Consider the following 24,244-nt stretch of genomic DNA (forward strand, 5'->3'; position numbering starts at 1 on the left):
ACAGGGTTCACCTTCAGGTTGCTGAGCAAGCCCCTACTCAGAACCCTGATGGGCATAGGGGTCACGTGACAAAGGACGGAACCCCAGCAAGTCATGTGGGGCCTGAGGCACTGGGTGAAGAGCCAGGGGATCACGTCGCCCATCGATACTCCCCTCAGACAGTCAGGTGACACACCTCTGCGTGAACCCGCAGTCCTCACAGACAAGCCCTCTGTCTTTTCACGCTGCAGGCGGCTGTCCCAGCCACATAAAATACTTAATCTGTAGGTTTCCTATTAGGAATTGTTGACAGACCCAAGATTTTTTACATAAAATGTTTTGTAAAAGTGAAGAGATTATCAATGTGCTGTTTATTTTATACCTGAAAAAAATTTGAAAGTATATTATTACTAGGTTTGTTTTGTTAGTGAATTGACAGCTCCTGTCCTATTTTATAAAAGGGAAGATGTTATGGGTGCAAAATGGCACGTTGATGCCATCTGTTGGTAAATGTTAATTATTGCAACACCAGTTTTTACCGGTGTGCTTGATATACCCGGATGTATTGCAATGTACTGAACAAGACTGGTTACTCCCAGCAATAACTCTGTCCTGTCATTTAACATCCAAACACTCTTTCCCTCTGATACTGCCCAAACTGTAGCAATACATGCTCAACATTCTGTTTTCTGGCAATAATCACACGTTGCCAATGACTGGAACAAACTGCAAAAATCACTGAGGCTGGAGACTCACATCTCCCTCACTAGCTTTAAGCACCAGCTGTCAGAGCAGCTCACAGATCACTGCACCTGTACATAGCCCATCTGTAAAGTGCCCATCCAACTACCTCATCCCAGTACTGTATTTATTTATTTATCTTGCTCCTTTGCACCCCAGTATCTCTACTTGCACATTCATCTTCTGCACATCTGTCACTCCAATGTTTAATTGGTATATTGTAATTACTTCGCCACCATGGCCTATTTATTGCCTTACCTCCCTTATCCTACCTCATTTGCACACACTGTATATAGACTTTTTCTACTGTATTACCAACTGTATGTTTGTTTATTCCATGTGTAACTCTGTGTTGTTGCATGTGTTGAACTGCTTTCCTTTATCTTGGCCAGGTCGCAGTTGTAAATGAGAACTTGTTCTCAACTAGCCTACCTGGTTAAATAAAGGTGAAATAAATGTTGTTTTTTTAAATCCTGCTGGATGCTTTCCCATCCCATGTAAGGTCTTATTCAACTGGCTGTGTCCCACCCTTATTCTTGTAAAAAAATAGCCTCCTCTCTTCTGTCCCTTCCTGCTGTCCTCCTCGACTTTCCTCTGTACTTGAAATAAATGCCTGCCCTTAGTATCTCTATTCCACTGCTCCTGCCATCTCTGCAACATCATTGTCCATATCAGGCATTTTACCTCTGCCTTGCTCATTGAAACTACAACATCCCACTACTAAGTGCATGTTTAGCCAGTACATCAACTGCCTCCACCCCCACATGGGCTGGGACCCAAGTAAACGGTATCTGTATACCCATCTGTCTAATCCTGCCATGGGTTTGTAGCACCTCATTACGGTCTTATCTGCTACGTGAGCTAAAGGACTGGAGACTCATCAACACTGCACATGAATCAGAGCAAATAACTACTCTGTCTGACTTGACTTCCTCCACCCACTGCAAGGCTAACAGTATTGCCATCAGCTCCGAGGTATTTACTGTGGCATCCAGGTACTACACACTGAAATGTTACCGGCGTGCTGGCTGAAGAAAACCCAGTTGCAGTCAAGTTCTTTTGCGCAGTCCTAGACTAGCTAGCTCTGTAAACAACACCTGTGACCCCAGGCTTCTTGTCAGCCAAAGATGGTGGATAAATGAAGATAGTGAACTCAGGCTGCTTACCATTGAAAGAAATATAAATAAATCCGGTCTGCTTAACAGGGTGGTTCTCCCATAGACCCCAATGCAATAGGAGCTGGGTCTGGCCTGCTTAGTTCATTGATTGTAATGTAACCCAAAAAAATGAGGGAGTGGGCCATCTCGCTTCCTCTTCCGTCACCCAGATTAGAATGTCACTTCCAGGTCACAGCATTTTGGGGAAATGTCTAAATAAAAGTCCCCAACGTAATAGTAGAAAAGTCTCAACCTGCATTTATTCATATGATAAATATATTAACGATTTATATTTAAGTGACATTTCAGGTGTCCAACCGTGGTACAATCTACCCACTAGTCCATAAATTACAAAACAAGTTTTAACAAAAAGCTAGGTCATAGCAGGTGTTGCTGGACTTTTACTGTGGTCAAATAGCTTAGATAGGGCCCATTTATCCCTAATATAATAAAATGTTTTCAACTTCAGAAAATGAGAACCAATCTTGAAACAGGAAGAACCTGCTGTTTCTATGAACTGAACATGGCTAGACCAGCAACTCACTGGTAAAAGCAAATTCTAACTTAGATTTTCCTCTTATGGAATTGTATTCCTTTAGCCCATCATTGACATTGGCTATTATTTGTAGTTTTGATTGTTACATTGTGCACCTTTAAAGGAGAATCTGTATTTTGAATGTAAATGGGATGTTATAAAAGTGCCCAGACATTTTTCCGATTTCACTTGTTTTTGATAAACTTACCCCAACCAGAGATAGACTTCCTCCTGTTCATTCTGCAGTGCCAGGGTGTGGATAAAGCAAAACAAAAGCTCTAAAGTCACCCAAATACATCCTTTTAGAAATGGCAATGCTCTCACTATAGTGATGCAGGTCTTTAGATGTTGTACACATTACATTTTGTCACTTCAAACTTTATTGGCAACATATTTCATATTGTGCGACTCGAGCGATACTTCTCTGTGTAGCCCATTATACTTTTCTGGGTGCGCATGCTCAGGCTACACGGAAAATAAGCACAGATGGATAGGGGAAACTGCTTGAGTCACACAAAATGAAATATAACACTGCAGATAAAGTTCGGAAAGACAATTTCACAAGTTGTGTGTCTAAAATGACGTATTTAGGTGATTTTTGAGCTTTTGTTCATGTTTTATTCTAGAACATGCCATTTACATCCAAAATACAGATTTGGTTAAAAAAAAGTGAACTTATCTTTTAAGGTTGCCATTATTAACCTCATAACAAAAGAGCCTGACAAAAGGTTTGACAGAAAACATGGACAGAACATAACATGCTGGTTAGGAGGTGGAAGAAGAGGGATTGTCTCATTTGCGTCCTAGTTTAAAGCCTCCTATGTATACAGAGATAACAACAACCCTCCTTTCAGAGGATGAGTGTTCCAGAGTCTGAAGGAGGAGCAGTCTGTGTCAGACAGGACCTCAGAGCGCCATCACTCCCAGCCTCCCTGCAGCTAGCTCTTTTTCCCCCCCAATGAGGTCCTGCAGGTTTAGGATGGTGGGTGTAGCGTCACTCCCGTCTCTCCGTGGGGCCTGCAGGAGATCCACGCGCCCAGGCTTGAACGCCTGCTTCTCTGCCCTGCTCCTGGGCAGGGGCAGGCCGTCACAGAGGCGTGTGCAGGAGGCAGAAGCGAGGCCGCAGAAGGAGGGCTCGTCCGACTGGGAGGAGCCCTCGGAGCTGCCCTCAGAGGGGGGGTCCCTGAAGGCAGGGTGGCTCAGATGCCCCGTGCGGGGTAGAGGGTCCATGGTGCCACGGCCGTTATATATGGGCGCTCGGTTAGCAAGCAAAGGAGCACAGAAAGCAGTGCACTTCAGGGTCTCCACGGTCTTCATCTTACTGCGTTTCTTCAGCAGAGAAGGGTTGGGGACAGAGGGTGGAAGGGTTGAGGAGAGAGATTTTATTTGTTGAGGTTGGCGATGAGGAGAGATCATGTTCATGATACAGTTATACATGATACAGTTATATGTGAGAGAGAGAGTGTTGAGAATTTCCTTGAGATAGCGACACTGTTCCATCCATACCTTTTTATTAGCTGGTGGAAAATTAATTGGTTCAACAGTTTGCAGTGACTCTGCACCTGCAAGCACAAGAAGGTGAAAATAGTAAGCAAATTATATTTAAAAAACTGATTGTGAAACAATATTACAAAATCAGCCAAACAGCAACCACAAACCTTGCTCTCGAGAACCCAAGGCATTCTGCCTTATCCCAAGGGTTCTCAGCTATAAACACCGCTTACTGTTGGGACCATGTAAACTACAATCCCAACACACAGGTGTTCGAGCATGCTAGATAGCTAATGAGCACAGGGGGTCGCCTCTGTCTTCCGTAAACAAGCGATGGAAATATTGCTGTGTGGAACCCTAACACAGTTTCTTTTAATAAGGAACGCATCTTTCATATCAGCGAGAAATTATGTTTCCAAAATCGTACCGCAAGCAATGCGTGTTATCGGTTAAAAACCGCGTGTCAGGGCTCTTAACAAAACTCCCCCGGCCAGAAGATACCTTCATGAATAGACAGCCACTAAGGTAGACAGTGTCTATGAATGAGCTACCACAAACCTAAACCTTAGAATGAGGAATCAGGAAGTACACACTCCTCCACACACACATACAGACAGTCATAAGTAAACTTGCCTTCAGTGGTAGGTAACTGAAAGGAATCAGAGAGCAGGAGAGGATATGAGGCTCGTCTCTTCAAGCTCATGTCTTCATATTCAGAGAAACGCCTGAGGGGAGGAGACAGGATGAATTAGACTCAGACTTAAAGTAACTGTCAGTGAAAATCTCACTTTTAAAAGTTCATATTGTTAACTCATACCCAAATAATGTTGCTGACTCATCCTATACTCATATGTGGCAAAATCATAAATTGGAGAAAAAAAAACACTTCAAAAACCCCACCTCAAACAGAGCGTTTAAAAAATGCTTGATATTTCCTCAGAGGATGTTGCACTGGCCAATCAGAGGTCTACTGGCGTGAATATCTTTAATGACCGGTATACGCCCATACCATTCCAACACAGAAAAGCTGCTTTTTAACATACTTAATAAAAAAACATTTGGAAGGAAAACTATTTTACTCATATTGTAATTAATTATAGGTCATATTCAATAGAAACCTGGAAACACCGGAAAGTTACTTTAAACACAGCATCCTGATGACACTTCATGTATGTCAACAATAATGTGCAGGTGAGTGTGTGGTGTCCCTTGGATGAGATGTGGTAACACCAATTGAAGAGTACCTATGTAAGGACTTCATAACACATTCGTAACCCATTCATAAGCAGTACATAATCACAACCACTGGTGTTCCCCCTAGTAGGACATAAGCAGAGGATGTGAGTGTAGATACCTCTCTGGGGAGCAGTAGCTGTAGGTTATAGGAGGGTCTGTGGAGGGAGGCTGCATGGCAGTCATGCGACAGTGCTGGACACACAGCAGCAGGCCCAGGATCAAACACAACACCAGGCACAGCAGGAGGTAGCTCTGCCTGTCTGACACCTACAACAGAGACAGGGCCAAGTTAGCACACTGCAGCCATGTGCTGTGATTGGTAAGGGGTGTAAAGAAATATATAATACATTTTACTGCTGCATTCCAGGGTTGGTTTCAATTCCATGTCAATTCAGGTGGCAAACCTCCTTGTTGAAAAGCAATGAGGAGTAGGTCTTTAGTTTACTTACCACTGACTGAATTGAAATGTATTGACCCCAAACCTGCTGTATTCAATAGGGTAGAGATGATGTAGTATCTACCTGGCTCTGCAGCTGGCTGACTCTGACAGACAGGTTGAGCACCAGCTGTGTGACGTCCTCCAGCTGGCCCTGCAACGAATGGATGAACTCTGTCTGTCTCTGGTCCTATAGGGACAAAGGAAACTTTTGAGCTGACCAATCACAAACACTCTCACAAGCCATGTTCCCATATATTGCAAATGACACCCTCCCTGCAATTGTGAGTGACTAGATGACAAAATCTGTAATTCTGCCCCTGAACAAGGCAATTAACCCACTGTTCCTAGGCCATCATTGTAAATAAGAATTTGTTGTTAACTGACTTTCCTAGTTAAATAAAGGTTAAAAAAAAATATATATATTAAAAGGCCAAAAGATACCCATCTTAAGATAGGCTACGCAGTATGTAACGTTCTAGACAAACACACTGTAGGACCCCCTCCACTCCCCACCTGCTCCTCTGCCATCCTGGATGTGTTCTGCAGTTTGATGATGGTTTGGTTGAAAGCCCTCTGCATCTCTTCCATCTGCCTTCGGTACCTTCAACAAAACACACAGAAGTATCAGCATCACCATCTTCAATTGACTAACTCTAGTTGCAATATGTCTGACATCTGACAGTTAATAAAACCAGCAGGATGGTGCTCAATGCTCAGCCAATGGCGATCCATGAATCCCTGAGGCCCCCGTACCTCTGGCTGAGTTGCTCTAGATAACGTCCGCTCAGCGACATGTTCATCTCCAGGGCCTTGATGCGGTTGTTGAGCCTCATGAACACAGACTCCTTCTGGCTGGTGGAGCCGTGCATCGGGTTCCCGTTCCCCTGCTCCGTGGCGTTGTGGAGCTCTGCATAGAAGTCTAAAGGGGAAGGAGAGGGGGGCTGGAAGGAGGTGGGGCGAGGCAGCTGCTGCCCGTTGCCATTGGGTGACGGGGTGAAGAGGATGTCCTCCACAAGCTCCCCCTCCCCCTTGGTTTCCGTGGCCACGGCCTGGCCGTGCGAGGGGGGCTCCGTCATGACCACGACGGGGACAGAGCTCTGCTCCTCAGGAGTAGTGTTGCCGCCGCCGGCACCCGCTGGTTTAGGTGGGGATCCCAGAGGCTGCTGCTGCTCTGTGGGGGTGGAGGTAGTGAGGAGGGGTGGGGGGAGTGGATCAGCCACATGTGGTTGGTGGATGACCGGGATGTTGTCTTGATCTACAGGCTGGACTTCCGGACAGGGACTCTCCTCTACAGGGGTTCCCCAGCTCTGCTCCACAGCTCCACTGGAGCTGGAGGTGGCGACAGTGGGAGGCTGCCTGATCTCCTCCTGCTGCACCTCCTGGCTTTTCTCTGCCCCAGTGATCGGGTGCTTCTGCCCAGGCAGGTCTTTGGATGAAGTGTGGAGTGGAGGCTCCACGGCAGGGGTGGGCCTGGCGGCAGAGCTGGAGGTGTCGGTGGAGCTGGGTCTGGGCAGGGTGGAGGTCTGGCTGGGCTCTAGGTGGGGCAGCTCCATACTGGGCTCTACCTCTCCCACTGCCTCAGTCTCAACCCATGGAAGGTGTGGTGGGGTGTCATTGGGCCTGGCTTCTCTCCCCCCATGGGCAGAGCTTGGCTCCCTCTCCTGGGGTTGTTCCTCCTGAGTGTGTGGCTGCTGGGGTGTCTGGATGGGCGTGGGGGAGATGGGCAGCTGCTGTGACGGGGTGGTGGGGGTGACTGGAGCTGGAGTAGCCTCTGGTTTCCTCTCCTGGCTGGTATAGTTCCTCTGAAAGGAACACTGGTGAACGAGGTACTCCTGGAGGGAGGCTGAGCAGGACCAAGAAGAGGAGGAAGATAGGCCACAGTAGTCAAGGCTTTCTTGCTGTCGATGGCCAGGGCAACGGTGCTCCTCTCTCTCCCTCCCATCCTCTTCCTCCTCCAGCATGGTGACTATAGACTGGACCTTCTCCTTCTCCTCTATAGGAGAGAATACCTGCTCCTCTTCAGTTACATGCTCTGGTTTGGGTTCCCCTGTGGTAGTGACATCAGGGTCCTCTAGTACTTCAGGCTGCTCCACCTCTACAGCGTCAGGCCTGAGAACAGAGACAGAAACAGGGATAGAATTAGACAGAAACATGGAGAAACAGGGAGAATGAGAGACAGAAACAGGGAGAAAGACACAGAGAAAGAGAGACAGGGACGTAAGCTATTACAGCTACAAAATACCAATAATGCACATCCAAGCACGGTAACCTGCAGGCCCTGACAGAAATGTGATTTATTATAATAGGAATCACAAACTATCACATTTAGCTGACTTCTAATATACTCTGGTAAATACCATTGCCGCCAGACTTAAAAAAATAAACACTTCAGCAGTTTAAATGACAAAATGTCTGCCATTACTGTAGATCTATATCAAGTGAAAGACTAAGTGAAAAAATGCCTGGTTGGCTGGTACTTACACTGGGATGAGGGTGGTGGTGGTGTCAGGGTCAGATGATGTAACGACAGTCAGGTTCACTGTCTGGCCTGAGAAGTTCCCTTCACCTGGTCCTCCCCCCAGCACGTTGACTTTAATGTTGTTCACCATGTTCAGAATGACGTCTGGAACAAGACAGCCCATGAGTGAATACTTATACCAGTCATTGAATCCCTCCCCACATAGACGTCACAAAGGGTTTACAGACTCAGGTATGACAGATATCATTTGTTCAATACTAAGAGGGGTGGGAACCCTGTGAGTCTCAAAGACACTTACACGCAGGATCAAACCATAGTTGTGTGACTGGTGTAATGGGATATTTATTTGTCTGTATCTCACCCTTGGCTGATCCTATGAGGTCATTTGAAGCCTTGTCCTCTGCAGGAGCGTATCCAAGAGGATAATCTGAAGGTCACACACACACAGGAGAGATAACATCCCACTCACCAGGAACAACATCCCACTCACCAGGAACAACATCCCACTCACCAGGAACAACATCCCACTCACCAGGAACAACATCCCACTCACCAGGAACAACATCCCACTCACCAGGAACAACATCCCACTCACCAGGAACAACATCCCACTCACCAGGAACAACATCCCACTCACCAGGAACAACATCCCACTCACCAGGAACAACATCCCACTCACCAGGAACAACATCCCACTCACCAGGAACAACATCCCACTCACCAGGAACAACATCCAAACAGTTCAAAGGTGAGTGGTACAAATGACATTAACCTGTGATGGGTTGGGATTCCTAAACTTTAAATATTGTTAATCATCAGTTCTACTAGAGACATGAGGGGTGCCATAGTCTAGGGTCTACACCAGAAGTGAATGGTTATCTGTAGGAGGAATGGTTATGGTGGATGTAGTTAAGCTTGGAATGTATTGTAGTGAAGGAAAGATAGTCATGTGGCAGGCACTGATAAGGATGGAGAGATGTGGATTAGTGAGGAAGGGGGTCGAGGTCAGGTCACGTTAAGGGAGAAGGAACAGTTTATTGCCCACGTCATTTAATTTCCTGTCTAGCAATAGAGATGTAATGTTTAGAGAGGAGGATGTCACCCAAATTGGGGTATATAATACTACCACTGGTGGAAATGTCTTTGTTCAGCTGTTCCATCCCTTGGACGAATAAACTTGGTTAGAGCTTTCATAGTGTCCGTCAATTTCTTACTCTGATATTTAGATCATAACACCTGTATAATAGTACTTCAGGACTTTGTTGACATATTCCATCTAGTCTCCTCATAAGGTGAAAATGTTGCTGTGTACTTGTAACATGTTAATGTACATTGATGAATGTGTCATATATTATCATGTATTCACTGTCTGATACGTATGACCAGAGACATTTTATTTATATATGTTTATGACTGTGATGGTTGAGAGAATATTGACAAGTATTTCAGATAGTGCAGAAGAATAGGAGGCTCTCACCGAGGTCGTCATCCTGGTCGTCTGGTCTGTCCAGGGGGTCAGCGATCTCCTCATACTCCTCCACCATACTCGTTCCAAAAACCCTTCAACAGAAAGGAAGACATGTTATACTGTCTAGCAGTCACCTTAGGGAAGACAAAGATACACCAGGAGCCCAGTAATAACATAACAAATGATAGCTAAGATATCCTAAAATAAAATGTTTAAACTAACATCAAACTGAGAGTTAGCAAATACTACCAATGTATTGTGTGTTTAAGTCCACAAGAATACAATGAGCCCGTATGGTCCCTAGTGGTGGGCGTTGGTACATTAAGCTCCAGCTGTCTTTTTGTTTTACAACTAATGCCTCTGTAGGAGAAAAAGCATGTTAAGCAAGTGGCTAGCTGTACTTTTTGAAAACAAAATGTCCTGCAAACTTTGACAGCCAGAGCTACCTCCCAGTGCCCCTGACACGAGGCAGCTTAGAGAGAGAGAGATCAGTTCAACAGTACAACACTAGCAGCTCCAGATGCAAGACTGGTGAGGGGCGACATGGGGTAAACTTATCAGTGGAAAGGAAAAGGGGATACAGTTGTCAAACTAAATGTATTCAACGGAAATGTGTCTTCCGCATTTAACCCAACCCCTCTGAACCACCTTAAATCGACATCCACATCTTCGGCGCCCGGGGAACAGTGGGTTAACTGCCTTGCTCAGGGGCAGAACGACAGAATTTTACCTTGTCAACTCGGGGATTCGATCCAGCAACCTTCTGGTTACTGGCCCAAAGCTCTACCTGCCGCCTCACACTCGTACACTATTATACAGTGCCTTCAGAAAGTATTCAGACCCTTCACTTTTCCACTTTGTTACGTTACAGCCTTATTCTAAAATAAAAAGGTTTATACATTTTAGCAAAATGTATAAAAAAAAAAATTATATCACATTTACATAAGCATTCAGATCCCTTTCTTAGTACTTTGTTGAAGCACCTCTGGCAGTGATTACAGCCTCAAGTCTTCTTGGGTATGACGCTACAGGCTTGGCACACCTGTATTTGGGGAGTTTCTCCCATTGTTCTCTGCAGATCCTCTCAAATTCTGTCAGGTTGGATGGGGAGCGTCGCTGCACAGCTATTTTCAGGTCTCTCCAGAGATGTTCGATCGGGTTCAAGTCCGGGATCTGGCTGGGCCACTCAAGGACATTCAGAGACTTGTCCCGAAGCCACTCCTGCGTTGTCTTGGCTGTGTGCTTAGGATAATTGTCCTGTTGGAAGGTGAACCTTCACCCCAGTCTGAGGTCCTGAGCGCTCTGGAACAGGTTTTCATCAAGGATCTCTCTGTACTTTGCTCCGTTCTTCTTTCCCTTGATCCTGACTAGTGTCCCAGTCCCTGCTGCTGTAAAACATCCCCACAGCATGATGCTGCCACCACCATGCTTCACCGTAGGGATGGTGCCAGGTTTCCTCCTCTCGCCCCTTCTCTCTCTCTCTCTCTCTCTCTCTCTCTCGCTCTCTCTCTCTCTTAGCTTCTTCAGACCAGAAAGTCTTGTTTCTCATGGTCAGAGTCCTTCAGGTGCCTTTTGGCAAACTCCAAGAGACCCGTCATGTGCCTTTTATTGAGGAGCGGCTTCCGTCTGGCCACTCTACCATAAAGGCCTGATTGGTGGAGTGCTGCAGAGATGGTTGTCCTTCTGGAAGGTTCTCCCATCTCTCCAGAGGAACTCTGGAACTCAGAGTGACCAATGGGTTCTTGGTCACCTCCCTGACCAAGGACCTTCTCCCCCTGATTGATCAGTTTGGCCGGGCGGCCAAACTTCTTCCATTTAAGAATGATGGAGGCCACTGTGTTCTTGGGTTCTTCTATGCTGCAGAAATGTTTTGGTACCCTTCCCCAGATCTGTGCCGAAACACAATCTTGTCTCGGAGCTCTACGGACAATTCCTTCAACCTCATGGCTTGGTTTTTGCTCTGACATGCACTGTCGACTGTGGGACCTTATATAGACAGGTTTGTGCCTTTCCAAATCATGTCCAATCAATTGAATATACCACAGGTGGACTTCAATCAAGTTCTAGAAACATCTCAAGGATGATCCATGGAAACAGGATGCACCTGAGCTCAATTTCGAGTCTCATAGCAAACAGTCTGACTACTTATGTAAATAAGGTATTTCTGTTTTTTATTTCTAAAAACCTGTTTTCACTTTGTCATTAGGGGTATTCTGCTCTGTATTCTTTTTTTTTAATCCATTTCAGAATAAGGCTGTAACATAACAAAATGTGGCAAAAGTGGAGGGGTCTGAATACTTTCCGAATTGGCAAATATGACAAATACCTGTTGATTCAGTAAATTGATGCATCTTTATCTTATCTGGGGGTTTTTTCCTCAATGACTGTAAAAATTCCATTAACTCAAAGTTCTTCCATTCATTGCCTACCTTATGAGACTGAGTGGGCAGAAGTGTTCAGATCCATGGTGAGAGACCAGCTCCACCTGCGATGAAACAGACATCATTTACATCCAGGAGACAGGCATCACTGCATGGTGGGACTGTTCTACACGCTCAGTGATAATAATCATGTTGCAATATGAACACTTGGCAAAGCTATGATTTGGCCAGTGGTTAAACTGTTATTGAAATCGTGGGACAAATAGTCAAATTCAAGTTAGTTGTTGTTAACATTGATGATTGTCTGGCTGGTCAGCGACAAGCTATTACAGATATATAGAACACTTTGAAGCTGTGATGAACCGCCTTGCCCTACACACTTAAAGAGAGACTGAATGCAACAATTCCAAATGTGTTTCTCTGTTGTTCATTAATAAAAGTCAAGACCTCAGTCAAGGGAATATGGTTTGATGTGGCAGTTAGATGTTTGTCCCCCATGAGACACCATAGCAGCAAAGTCAATATTCCTTCCTCAAATTAGTCTGAATGAATCTAAGATGAAAAAGGCAAGTGAGCATTGTCGAACTCAAAACCCAACCCTCAAGTAAGTCATGACGAACTCACTTACAAAATACAGTTATAGACGAGACAGACTTAATGAACAAAAGTAATCCTATTTACACTTTGTAGTCAACTTTGACACTAAAATAAATGTTTCTGACTCATATCGATGCCACATAGAAAACGGCCTATCAGAGAAGTTGCCCTTTAAAGCATGGGCTACTCCACAGTCAAAATCTCTACTGTCAAAATGACATGGTATTCTCATGACTGACATGACTAGATGAATTATAATGATTACAGAGATATGTTCAGTGGCTTTATCTAGATAGAAGGATTATTTGCTTCCTGGCCTAGTGTAAGCTGGTGCTGATCAGTTAGCAAGCTTCTCCTACTGTTAGCATTGTAACACCAAAGCCCTTCCCTCCAACCCTCTACATGCTCCTCCACAGACCAACCACCTCTAAGAGAGAAATAGGCTAACCTTTATGTACTTGGTGAACATCTGAAGCAGGAGAAACAAAGGAAGAGAAACAAGTAATTACAAGAAGCATACATGCATTTAAAATAGGACCAATGGATGAATGCTGGTCCCTGTTCCGCTCTTCAGAGAAGAGGTACAGAAGCATCAGTTTAAAGATGAGAAAGGCTCAAATGTTTTGTACATTTGTAAAACATTACTCTAGAATGAGAGGACCAGCACAAACACACAAACAGCCCAGAGCGGGATTTGAGTTTGACCCACTTGTGAAGCAGAGGGCCATAACAGAGTAAAGAGGGGGCTACTGTAGTCTTGATTTTATTTGTAATTAATCAAGTAGTCCCCTCTTTCCCAAGAGAGACCTGGATGACTAGAATGGGAGTAAAGGAGGGGGTAGATAACAGAAGGTGCAGGAGAATGCCATACACACCTTGACATATTTGGCGTACAGATGCTCGTCTAGAGGGAAACTCTGAACAGTGCGCTCCTCCCGAGCATGAAAAGTGCCCAGCTTCACCCACTTGTTGGTCGGGTACCTGAGGGAGCATCATCCAACAACATCCAACATCATTCAACCTATTGATCAATCCTTATTAGTCCAATAGTACTGACTATTTTAGTAACGTATGATGTTCAGCATCAAATGACAGTTTGAAAGATATCAAATCAAGATATTCCCATTGTAGTTGTGTTCATAAAGCACCAAAAAGAAGAAAACTGACTGAAACAGGGAGAAACTATATTAACTTGTCCAATAACAGCACATTTTCGTTTCAGTTTTTAAATGGTTTAAAACATTTTTCCATGCGTGCCTTAATGAACATGCCCCAGATCTATGGCTAAAAATCAAACCTGTCACTGATGGAGACCAGGAAGTCTTTGGGTGTGGAGGAGAAGAGCTCAAAGTTAGCAATGTCCAACTGCTTCACCTGGATGGGATCGCACAGCTCGATGATGAACCTGAGAGAGAGAGTAGGGGCAAGAGAGAGAGAGAGAGAAGGGGCGAGAGAGAGAGAGAGAAGGGGCGAGAGAGAGAGAGAAGGGGCGAGAGAGAGAGAGAGAGAGGGGGCGAGAGAGAGAGAGGGGGCGAGAGAGAGAGAGAAGGGGCGAGAGAGAGAGAGAGGGGGCGAGAGAGAGAGAAAAAGGGCGCGAGCGAGAAGGGGCGAGAGAGAGCGAAAGAGAGAAGGGGCGAGAGAGAGAGCAAGAGAAAGAAGGGGTGAGAGAGCGAGAGAGGGAGAGAGAAGGGGCGAGAGAGAGAAGGGGCGAGAGAGAGAGAGAAGGGGCGAGAGAGAGAGAGAGAGGGGGCGAGAGAAAGGGCGAGAGCGAGAAGGGGCGTGCGAAAGAGAGGGCGAAAGAGAGAGAAGGGGCGGGCGAAAGAGAGAGAGAAGGGGCGAGAGAGAGAGCGAGAGGGAGCGAGAGAGAGAGGGAGCAAGCAAGAGAGAGAGGGAGAAGGGGCGAGAGAGAGAGAAGGGGCGAGAGAGAGAGAAGAGGCGAGAGAGAGAGAGAGAGAGAGAGAGAGAGAAGGGGCGAGGGAGAGAGAGAGAGAGAGAAGGGGCGAGAGAGAGAGAGAGAGAGAGAAGGGGCGAGAGAGAGAGAGAGAGAAGGGGCGAGGGAGAGAGAGAGAGAGAGAGAAGGGGCGAGAGAGAGAGAGAGAGAGAGAGAGAGAAGGGGCGAGGGAGAGAGAGAGAGAGAGAGAAGGGGCGAGAGAGAGAGAGAGAGAGAGAGAGAGAGAGAGAGAGAAGGGGCGAGAGAGAGAGAGAGAGAGAGAGAGAGAGAAGGGGCGAGAGAGAGAGAGAGAGAGAGAGAGAAAAGGGGCGAGAGAGAGAGAGAGAGAGAGGATTCAGTAGGTAGTGAGTGGAATAGTGGATGTTGTTCTCTCTGTGCTTATAAAGGGAATAAGAGCAGGGAGGTTTTAGAGGAAGGATAAGAACATAAGCCATGTTTGAGAGACAGAAACACATGTACACACAGGGATCTCCAAACACACGCACACACTCACCAGATCTTGTTGCTGCAGGGGTTTAACATGTAATGATCCATGCTCTCCATTAATATGGCTGAAGTACTCTGACAGAAAACAAGATCCTTCCATCAAAATATGCAAAGCTAGCTATTAAAATCAATTGTATCAACTGAATATATAGATGGGTTTGGAGGGTGACAGTTTGAAATAGATACCTTGGCCTCTGGGTTAGAGCCCAGGATCTTGGCCCCACACTCCACCGAGGCATAGTTGTTGAAGTTCTTCTGCACCTTCTTTACAGCGTGAGAGCCACCGCTGGTGGAGATGTGAGTGGCCAGAGCTATGAAGAGAGATACAGTTTTAAATCAAAACCAGTGAGTGAGTGAGTGAGTGAGTGAGTGAGTGAGTGAGTGAGTGAGTGAGTGAGTGAGTGAGTGAGTGAGTGAGTGAGTGAGTGAGTGAGTGAGTGAGTGAGTGAGTGAGTGAGTGACAGGAACATCTTACTCTTCTCCTTCTCCACCTCCATAATTTTCTTCTTCCACTCGTCAAAGGTGGGGATGTCCTCCGCATCCTTGGTTGCCACATTAGGATCCTTCTCCGTGGCGAAGCCCTAGCAACAGCAGTCAACAGTACATCAGACCTGGTTCAAATACTTACTTCAATCATCATATACTCAAGCATTTGAGGTGGGCTTAATTAAGCTTGGAGTGGGACTATAAGCATCAGAAAACATTATTGCTATGCAACAAATGTTGGTGTACCTCTACCGGTTCTTTGAGCATGCGGGAGGTGTTGGCCACCTGAGCCAGTACCGCTGAGGCCTGACGTGTCTGGGGGTCTATGTCGGTCTTGGTGCCCTTTCCTCGAGCATTGTTAAGTTTCTCCAGGACAACAGGAAGACTACAGAGGGGGACAATAGAAAGAGAGCCTACATTCAAACACTGGTAAAAGCAACTGGGGTCGAACCTAAGCCTCCTGTGCGCCACTTGACTGTGTTAGCCATTTGTGCTAAAGCCATTAGCTCTCTAGGAGCTAACACAAGTTCAGGCCTCAGGGAAGGTTAGGGCGTTTTCACATATGAAATTCAATTCCCTGGTTTGGTTTCCTGGACCGTTTGTGAGAATTCTACAAAATACTTTTTGCTTTCACAAGACTTGAAAATAAGCGTTTCAGGAAAAGATTTGCGAGATGTACATTCTACATTCCAAGTCACAATACCTGGGACTCTGGTCCTGGATCTTGGACCCGCTACTCACGCAGGTCCAGGATTCATCAAAGGGGTTGGTTTCTCCAGCTTCACAGTCGTCTGTGGCAAGATCAGTATCGCTGAATTCCAATACAGAGACATCAGACAAAGTATCCTCTGGTACACTAGAGGATGAGCCATGGGGCATGGAGGGGTCTTCAGTGACGGGGTTGAGGGCAGGGGCAGAGGATGGAGGGAATAGGTCAGAGGTGGGGGTTGGCTGCAGCTCTTGGGTGACAACAGCCTCTGGAGGTGGCTGCTCGCCCACTGGTTCTGCTGTCTCTGGCTCGGCCTCTGGTTCTGCTGTCTCTGGCTCGGCCTCTGGTTCTGCTGTCTCTGGCTCGGCCTCTGGTTCTGCTGTCTCTGGCTCGGCCTCTGGTTCTGCTGTCTCTGGCTCCTTCTCAGAATCGTCCAGGTCCAACGTCTGGAAAACATTATCACTGCACTTTCAGTAAAAGACAGAACTTAATATTGATGGCCTATGACAACCATCCACCTGCCTGTGCAGTATGTGTTGTACAACCTTTTATGATACAATGATTTCGGGAACAATCAATAGGTCTGGTCAATAAGTCTGGTGGATGGTATGCAAGTCTCAATCTGCTCTTGAACTAAAGAAATAGACATCTGCTTCACATACAGTAAGAAAGCCAGAGTGGAGTAGTTCTTCAGGTCTACTTCTTATAATTCATCACAGCAGTACCTGTACCTTTTGGACCCCAGGAAGAGTAGATCGCAATTCTAACAGCGAAATGGGGATCCAAATAAAAACATAACCAAAACACAAATACCTGTACATGCTCCTTGTTCTCCACCTCAGTGCCTGGAGTCCCCGCCCCCTCCTCTTCTGCTAGGCCCTGCTGCTGTGTCTCCACCTCCTCTCCCTCTGGCAGCACCTCCTCTCCCTCTGGCAGCACCTCCTCTTCAGATAGGTGCTGGACATACTGGGACCCCCAGCCATCCTCTAACTGAACAACACCCTGACGGACCGGAAGTAAACATTAGTTGTCGTATCCAACATTAAAGAAACAGGTATCATATCAACAAGAGAGTTGTTGATATGTTATACTAGGTATGTAACAAAAGGCAGGATAGATGGTCCAAACAGATGAAGCAGGTGATGTACCTTGTGATGGGACCTGTCGCCAGGATCTTCCTTCAGACTCTGGGTCTGAGCCTCTGGGGGTTTCTCTGTGCAGCTAACATATTTAGTGGGGTGCCTGAGATAACATAGGAGAAGACATCAGTGTTATTGATTTAGGCATGGGGGCCGCAGAGTGAGAGTGAGAGCAATAGGAATAGTGGAATTGGAATTTCTGTTTACTTCCTGAATTTAGATGAAATTGACCCTAATGCTATTAAGGTGTGGAAATATACTGTAACCTAGTGTCACTGTGTTTACCGTTCCAACAAGTACAAGCCTTGACCAGAAGGAAAACAACTTGATTTCAAAGAATCAATGAATGAGTCATAATCAAACAGAGGGAGCTGCTGCCCAGCAGTTTCAGAGCTGAAAGAGGCGACATGGGAACGACTAGGTGGCTGACAGTGTGTCTCTCTCACAGTGTATCTTATCACAGTGGGGGGGCAGGCCAGGCTGGAGGTGGGAGGTCAAAGTCAAAACCTTATGCCATGTGGCTGCACAGGGAAATTAAAAAACGCATGCCACTGTCTGCTGACAGTCTGTCAAGGAAATGGACAAGTCAATGTCACAGCTGTCTAGTGAATCCTGGCACGGGATAACAGAGATCGCCAGTCATGACAAGGCTTTAAATAGTTCCACTCACAACAATGTCACATTTCTACTGGGGACAGAGGTCATTGTGTTAAGCTGCAGTGTCAAACAGCTGCACCACTAACTTGGCCTTGTCTAGCAGTGAGATTTATAGGGTAAGTAGTCTACTGTGCTTGGCCACTGGAGTCTGGTAAGACACAAATAATATAAGTTGTAGGGTGTTTATTTAACTTTTAATTCAGATCCAACAGCCTTAATGTAACCTCTAAGGAGCCATGGAGGTTTCGTTGGACAACAAATGATGTATTAGAGTGTGTGGCCACTTTAACAATAGGCAGTAGAAAAAAACTAGGCAGTAAAGCAAAAGTAGGCCTACTTACCAAATATACTGCAGTAAAATGTAATCAAAACCATAAGCCTAGCATACATCCCTACAAGTCTGAGGAATTTGAATTATGAGTTGTAGTTAAAATGAGTAGTAGTACTTAGGGTTGGGCGGTATCCAGATGTTCATACCGTCATACCATTTCTGTACCATACCAGGGTATATGGTATTACCGGAAGTGCACACAAGGGGCGCTATAAAAATAAAAGAAAAAAATGATATACAGTACCAGTCAAGTTTGGACACACCTACTCATTTACTGCTGCTCAGCCCCCTCCTGTACTCCCTGTTCACACAGGACCACATGGCCATGCACACCTCCAACTCAATCAGAAATGTTGCCGACGACAACAGTAGTAGGCTTGATTACCAAGAACGACAAGACAGCCTATAGGGAGGAGATGAGGGCGCTCGGAGTGCGGTGTCAGGAAAACAACCTCTCACTCAACGTCAACAAAACAAAAGGAGATGATCGTGGACTTCAGGAAACAGCAGAGGGAGCACCCCCCTATCCACATCGAAGAGACAGCAGTGGAGAAAGTGGAAAGTTTTAAGTTCCTCGGTGTACACATCACAGACAAACTGAAATGGTCCACCCACACAGACAGTGTGGTGAAGAAGGCGCAACAGAGCCTCTTCAACCTCAGGAGGCTGAAGAAATTTGGCTTGTCACTTAAAACCCTCAAACTTTTACAGATGCACAATTGAGAGCATCCTGTCGGGCTGCATCACTGCCTGGTACGGCAACTGCACCAAAAAGTAGCCACCCTTTGCCTTGATGACAGCTTTGCACACTCTTGGCATTCTCTCAACAGCTTCACCTGGAATGCTTTTCCAACAGTCTTGAAGGAGTTCCCACATATGCTGAGAACGTGTTGCCTGCTTTTCCTTCACTCTGTGGTCCAACTCATCAAACCATCTCAGTTGGGTTGAGGTCGGGTGATTGTGGAGGCCAGGTCATCTGATGCAGCACTCCATCACTCTCCTTGCTCAAATAGCCCTTACACAGCCTGGAGGTGTGTTGGGTCATTGTCCTGTTGAAAAGCAAATGATAGTCCCACTAAGCGCAAACCAGATGGGACGGCGTATCACTGCAGAATGCTGGTTAAGTGTGCCTTGAATTCTAAATAAATCACAGACAGTGTCACCAGCAAAGCACCCCCACACCATCACACCTCCATGCTTCACGGTGGGAACCACACATGCAGAGATCATCCGTTCACCTACTCTGCGTCCCACATGGTAGTTGGAACCAAAAATCTCATCAGACCAAAGGACAGATTTCCAGCGGTCTAATGTCCATTGCCCATGATTCTCTTCTTCATATTGGTGTCTTTTAGTAGTGGTTTCTTTGCAGTAATTCGACCATGAAGGCCTGATTCACCGAACCTGTTGAGATGTGTCTCGTTACTTGAACTCTGTGAAGCATTTATTTGGGCTGCAATCTGAGATGCAGTTAACTCTAATGAACTTATCCTCTGCAGCCTCTGAACTTATCTTCTGCAGCTGGGTCTTCCTTTCGTGTGGCGGTCCTTGTGAGAGCCAGTTTCATCATAGTGCTTGATGGTTTTTGCAACTGCACTTGAAGAAACTTTCAAAGTTCTTGAAATTTTCCAGATTGACTGACCTTCATGTCTTAAAGTAATGATGGACTGTCGTTTATCTTTGCTTATTTGAGTTTTTTTTTTTTACCAAATAGGGCCATCTTCTGTATACCACCCCTACCTTGTCACAACACAACTGATTGGCTCAAACGCATTAAGATGGAAAGAAATTCCACAAATTAACTTTTAACAAGGCACACCTGTTAATTGAAATGCATTACAGATTACTACCTCATGAAGTTGGTTGAGAGAATGCCAAGAGTGTGCAAAGCTGTCATCAAGGCAAAGGGTGGCTACTTTAAAGAATCTCAAATATAAAATATATTTTGATTTTACTACATGATTCCAAATGTGTTATTTCATAGTTTTGATGTCTTCACTATTATTCTACAATGTAGAAAATAGTAAAAAATAAATAAAAGCTTTGGAATAAGTAGGCGTGTACAAACTTTTGACTGGTACTGTATATACACAGTACCAGTCAAAAGTTTGGACACACCTACTGATTCCACCACTGTGAAATATATTTTCAATCACCAAAAATGTTGTATTTTCAGATGTTTAATGCTGGCATACAATCCCAAAATAAAAGACCCAAAACCAAAACTTAAGAATGGGAAGCAAAGAAATCGTGCACATAGAACAGATCTACAGCTTCTTATACTTGCTTTCAATGAGAATGACACATCTATAACTCAGAATTCTATGTGAATTTGGTCTGGTCTCCAAAAAAGTAAGATATTGCAGTTTTTACTTATAGTTTGTTATAAGCAGTGGCGTAGCATGCCCCCCCCAAAACATTTTTTTTTTTATTGAAAATCATACCATCGGTATACGGTATAAATGGTATATCGCCCAAGCCTAGAAGTACTACCGGTCGTTTAAACAGGAATCAAATGTAGACGGACATAATATGATGATGTGAATACCGGGACCAGTGCTAGATGGCAGATTTTAGCTCAATTCCCTCTAACGACATACTAATTATAGTGATAAACTATGAGTAACAAGATAAGGGAGTAGCAGCCTAACTGGCACATTCTATGACTCATTTACAGTGATACACCCAAGGTGTGATTGTGACTGAGCACTCTTCCCTGAGCATAAACACACCCTCTGCCTGAAGTGGACTCTCCCCTCTTGAATCCTTGAAGGGAAGTAAACAAGTGCACACTTCAGGATAAAGGGCAGATTATTGGTACATTGAGAAAGTTAGATTTGCATCCAGGGGTGGGACTGTCAATAATACTCCTTCAGGCCTGAGTAGAATAAAGGAGGGGTAGCCTCCAACACTGCAGTCTGAGGAAGGAGATAGCCATCAATATGTCATATCATAGCAGTACAAAGTTCAGGGGGAGGTTTACACATCACATTGCACCTAACTAGGTACTTTCCAGATGCTTAGCTCATTAATGAGTTTCCACTAATGCGTGGGCAAAATTACAGCCTAGGCCAGGTACATTTAAAAGTAAACTCAGCGAGATGACGGTTCAACGAGCAGCACCCCAAATGAGCATGACGCAAGACTACTCTCACACAGTATCTGTTCACTTCACGCTTCTACAACTTGATAGCTACGGGAACAAAATAACAGAAGTTTAGCCTTGCGCTTCAACACTCTTAGTTGTGGAAATGAAGGGTTGCCTTATTGCCGATTTGTTTTTACTGATAACAATCAATATACAAATAATTCCAGTAGTCTGCTATGTCTAGTTCGTCCCGTGTGTAGGTGTAAATAGCTAGCCTACTTTTCGGGCAAGTAATCATTTTCTGGCAACCCAAAAATACTCCTCACTTGCCCAATGCCATGGCCGAGTGCCTTTCAGACCTTAATGTCAATCCCTGCACTACTGTGTTTACTTTGTGCATGCAACATAATCTCGCTGAGCCGGACCAGTGGTACACTTTCAAAAATGTAAGGGCCAAGAAGCAACTGGTTCATAAGGCATCACTTTCCTCGAAAGGACTTCAGGCTATTGGAATCTCTGAGCATCAATGCAGCATTCATGTGTGCCGTTACAGTAAACCAGGTGCATTCTTCATCATTAAGCCTATCCTAGATTCTCATCACCTCTGGATGGACCCTCTGAACTTTGGTGATGAAGGATTTACAGCCAGGGGTCAGGACCTAAAACGCAGCGAGCCTGCTAGCTGAGTGACTAAATAGGCTGTAATCCCTTCAAGAGCTGAAGAGTCAAATTCTTGACTGTGAGGGTAAAATGTATTATGTGACTCACAGAACATATTAGAAATCAATACAGGAGGTGCAACAACTCGGCAATAGTGTGTTATTTAACCTAGCCTATTCAGTATGATAGAGATATTGTTTATGTAGCTAGTTAAGTTACTATTAGGGTCCTATACTCCACTTTCTGGTGATGGAGGCAGGCTGAGGCATAATGATATGAATTGTTAAAATACAAACTGCATTTGCCTGAGCTAGCCAACGCTACTGGTGAACACTAGCTAGCTGGCTAACGTTCGCTATCTAACTCTGAGGTACGTTAGCAGGTAATTTAGCTAGCTAGCTAATCTGGCTAGCAAGCTAGTTAACGCTGTTTGCCGTAGTTATCGTTAATGTAGCATCTCTTCCAACATGCTTTGGCTAACGTACATAGTTAACTAGTGAGGTAAAACACATTCCTTGTTATGAAAACAAAAGTACCGTAGAGCTAAAACTTACCAACACAGTAATAACACAAGTAGGCACGCTGACACAACTCGCCACAATCTCTTCTTCATCATCCTCCCGCAGGGTCCAACATTATCGCCGTCTACCTACACATGTATCAATACTGTCGTTATTCAACAGTTGTATGTTTTAACTCAACGTGAATATGTCTAACTTCTACTACAAGTTACAGGTCCGACACCTAACTTCTAGTTTCCTAAAAGTGGTGTTGTGTTGAACTGTTGGCTCCTGTCAAATCCACTGGAGCTGGAGACCTTGCGTTCCGCCAACGCGATAGCTGTGTCATCCGCCGCGTCCCCGGCTCTGTCCAATGAAAACGCAGCAACGCTGTTGCGTAGTAAAGTTCGTAGAGGTGTTTAAAAAATGTGGTGTACCAGTGTGTCCCTGTCAAATTCCCATACTATGATTATGAACTATGACACAAATGAGTGTAAAATGTGACAGTTAAAAATGTTTTTTGTTGTTGAGTACTAGATAGGGGAATGGACCTTTACAGGAAATTGGCAAATTACTAATTTATGAGTTGGAGGTATTCTTTGTATATACTCCTTGTATAGCTTCATTCTTGTGCATCCATTTAAAGCTGCATCTTCGGGAAAGAGCTTGTAAGTAAGCATTCCACTGTAAGGTCTACCTACACCTGTTGTATTCAGTGCATGTGACAAATACAATTTGATTTGATAGTCTGAGCCACAGGGAAGCATGGTGTTTGCAACGCCAGCATGGTGTGTGCAATGCCAGGGTTGTGGGTTCGATTCCCACGGGGGGCCATTACAAAAAAATAAAATGCATGAAATGAAATGTATGCATTCACTACTGTAAGTCGCTCTGGATAAGAGCATCTGCTAAATGACTAAAAATGTTTAAAAAAATGTTTAAAAAATTTGAGCTTTAAAAAAAAAAAGAGTTTGTATTTATTAAGGATCCCCATTAGCTGATGCCAAGGCAGCAGCTACGCTTCCTGGGGTCCAGCAAAATTAAGGCAGTTAACTTTAAAAACATTACAATACATTTCACAACAGATTTCACAACACCTTAAGTGTGTGCCCTCAGGCCAGCCACTACTATACTACCACATTATCTACAACCCAAAACCCATGTGTACGTGTGTATAATGTGTATGTTATCATGAGTGTGTGTGTGCGTGTGTTTGTGCCCGTGTGTGTGTCTCTTCACAGTCCCCGCTGTTCCATAAGGTGTATTTTTATCTCTCTTTTTTCAATCAGATTTTACTGCTTGCATCGGTTACCTGATGTGGAAAAGATTTCCATGTAGTCATGGCTCTATGTCGTACTGTGTGCCTCCAATAGTCTGTTCTGGACTCAGAGACTTTGAAGAGAACTCCGGTGGCATGTCTTGTGGGGTATGCATGGGTGTCTGAGCTGTGTGTTAGTAGTTTAAACAGACAGCTCGGTGCATTCAACATGTCAATACTTCTCACAAAAACAAGTAGTGATGAAGTCAATCGCTCCTCTACTTTAAACCAAGAGAGATTGACGTGCATATTATTAATGTTAGCTCTTCATGTACAGTACCAGTCAAAAGTTTGGACACACCTGCTCATTCCAGGGTTTTTATTTTTTTACTATTTTCTACATTGTAGAATAATAGTGAAGACATCAACACTATGAAATGACATATATGGAATCATGTAGTAACCAAAAATGTGTT

At 44.9% G+C, this 24,244-nt stretch overlaps 1 protein-coding gene across 4 annotated transcripts; it reads right to left on the reverse strand.

Annotated features, from left to right (window-relative positions):
• Positions 1 to 2,109: 2,109 nt before the first annotated feature.
• On the reverse strand, positions 2,110 to 22,857 carry LOC106569417 (SUN domain-containing ossification factor). Of its 4 annotated transcripts, XM_014140757.3 has the most exons (23): positions 22,565 to 22,857; positions 17,284 to 17,377; positions 16,949 to 17,137; positions 16,130 to 16,581; positions 15,673 to 15,811; positions 15,416 to 15,521; positions 15,127 to 15,251; positions 14,948 to 15,015; positions 13,801 to 13,908; positions 13,379 to 13,484; positions 12,952 to 12,972; positions 11,955 to 12,010; positions 9,535 to 9,617; positions 9,184 to 9,219; positions 8,419 to 8,484; positions 8,060 to 8,201; positions 6,332 to 7,687; positions 6,092 to 6,179; positions 5,661 to 5,765; positions 5,258 to 5,406; positions 4,537 to 4,628; positions 3,919 to 3,974; positions 2,110 to 3,741 (listed from the first exon to the last, which is right to left on the reverse strand). In XM_014140757.3, the coding sequence occupies exons 1-23, from the start codon at positions 22,624 to 22,626 to the stop codon at positions 3,319 to 3,321; spliced, it is 4,122 nt and encodes a 1,373-aa protein (XP_013996232.3). In that variant the 5' UTR covers positions 22,627 to 22,857; the 3' UTR covers positions 2,110 to 3,318. The 4 variants fall into 4 exon arrangements, with proteins under 4 accessions (XP_013996232.3, XP_013996233.3, XP_013996234.3 ...); XM_014140758.3 differs by lacking the exon at positions 12,952 to 12,972; XM_014140759.3 differs by lacking the exon at positions 9,184 to 9,219.
• Positions 22,858 to 24,244: the final 1,387 nt, after the last annotated feature.

This window comes from Salmo salar, chromosome 14 (assembly GCF_965601325.2).
Source record: "Salmo salar chromosome 14, fSalSal1, whole genome shotgun sequence".
NCBI classification, from domain to species: Eukaryota; Metazoa; Chordata; class Actinopteri; order Salmoniformes; family Salmonidae; genus Salmo; species Salmo salar.

Excerpts from the sequence above, each read along its gene's own strand:
- LOC106569417 (XM_014140757.3), bottom strand. The coding sequence starts at position 22,626 with ATGATGAAGAAGAGATTGTGGCGAGTTGTGTCAGCGTGCCTACTTGTG. Across the intron at positions 15,522-15,672 it reads TGCTCAAAGAACCGGTAGAG|GGCTTCGCCACGGAGAAGGA; the intron begins GTACACCAACAT and ends TGCTGTTGCTAG. Across the intron at positions 5,766-6,091 it reads CCAGGATGGCAGAGGAGCAG|GACCAGAGACAGACAGAGTT; the intron begins GTGGGGAGTGGA and ends TTGTCCCTATAG.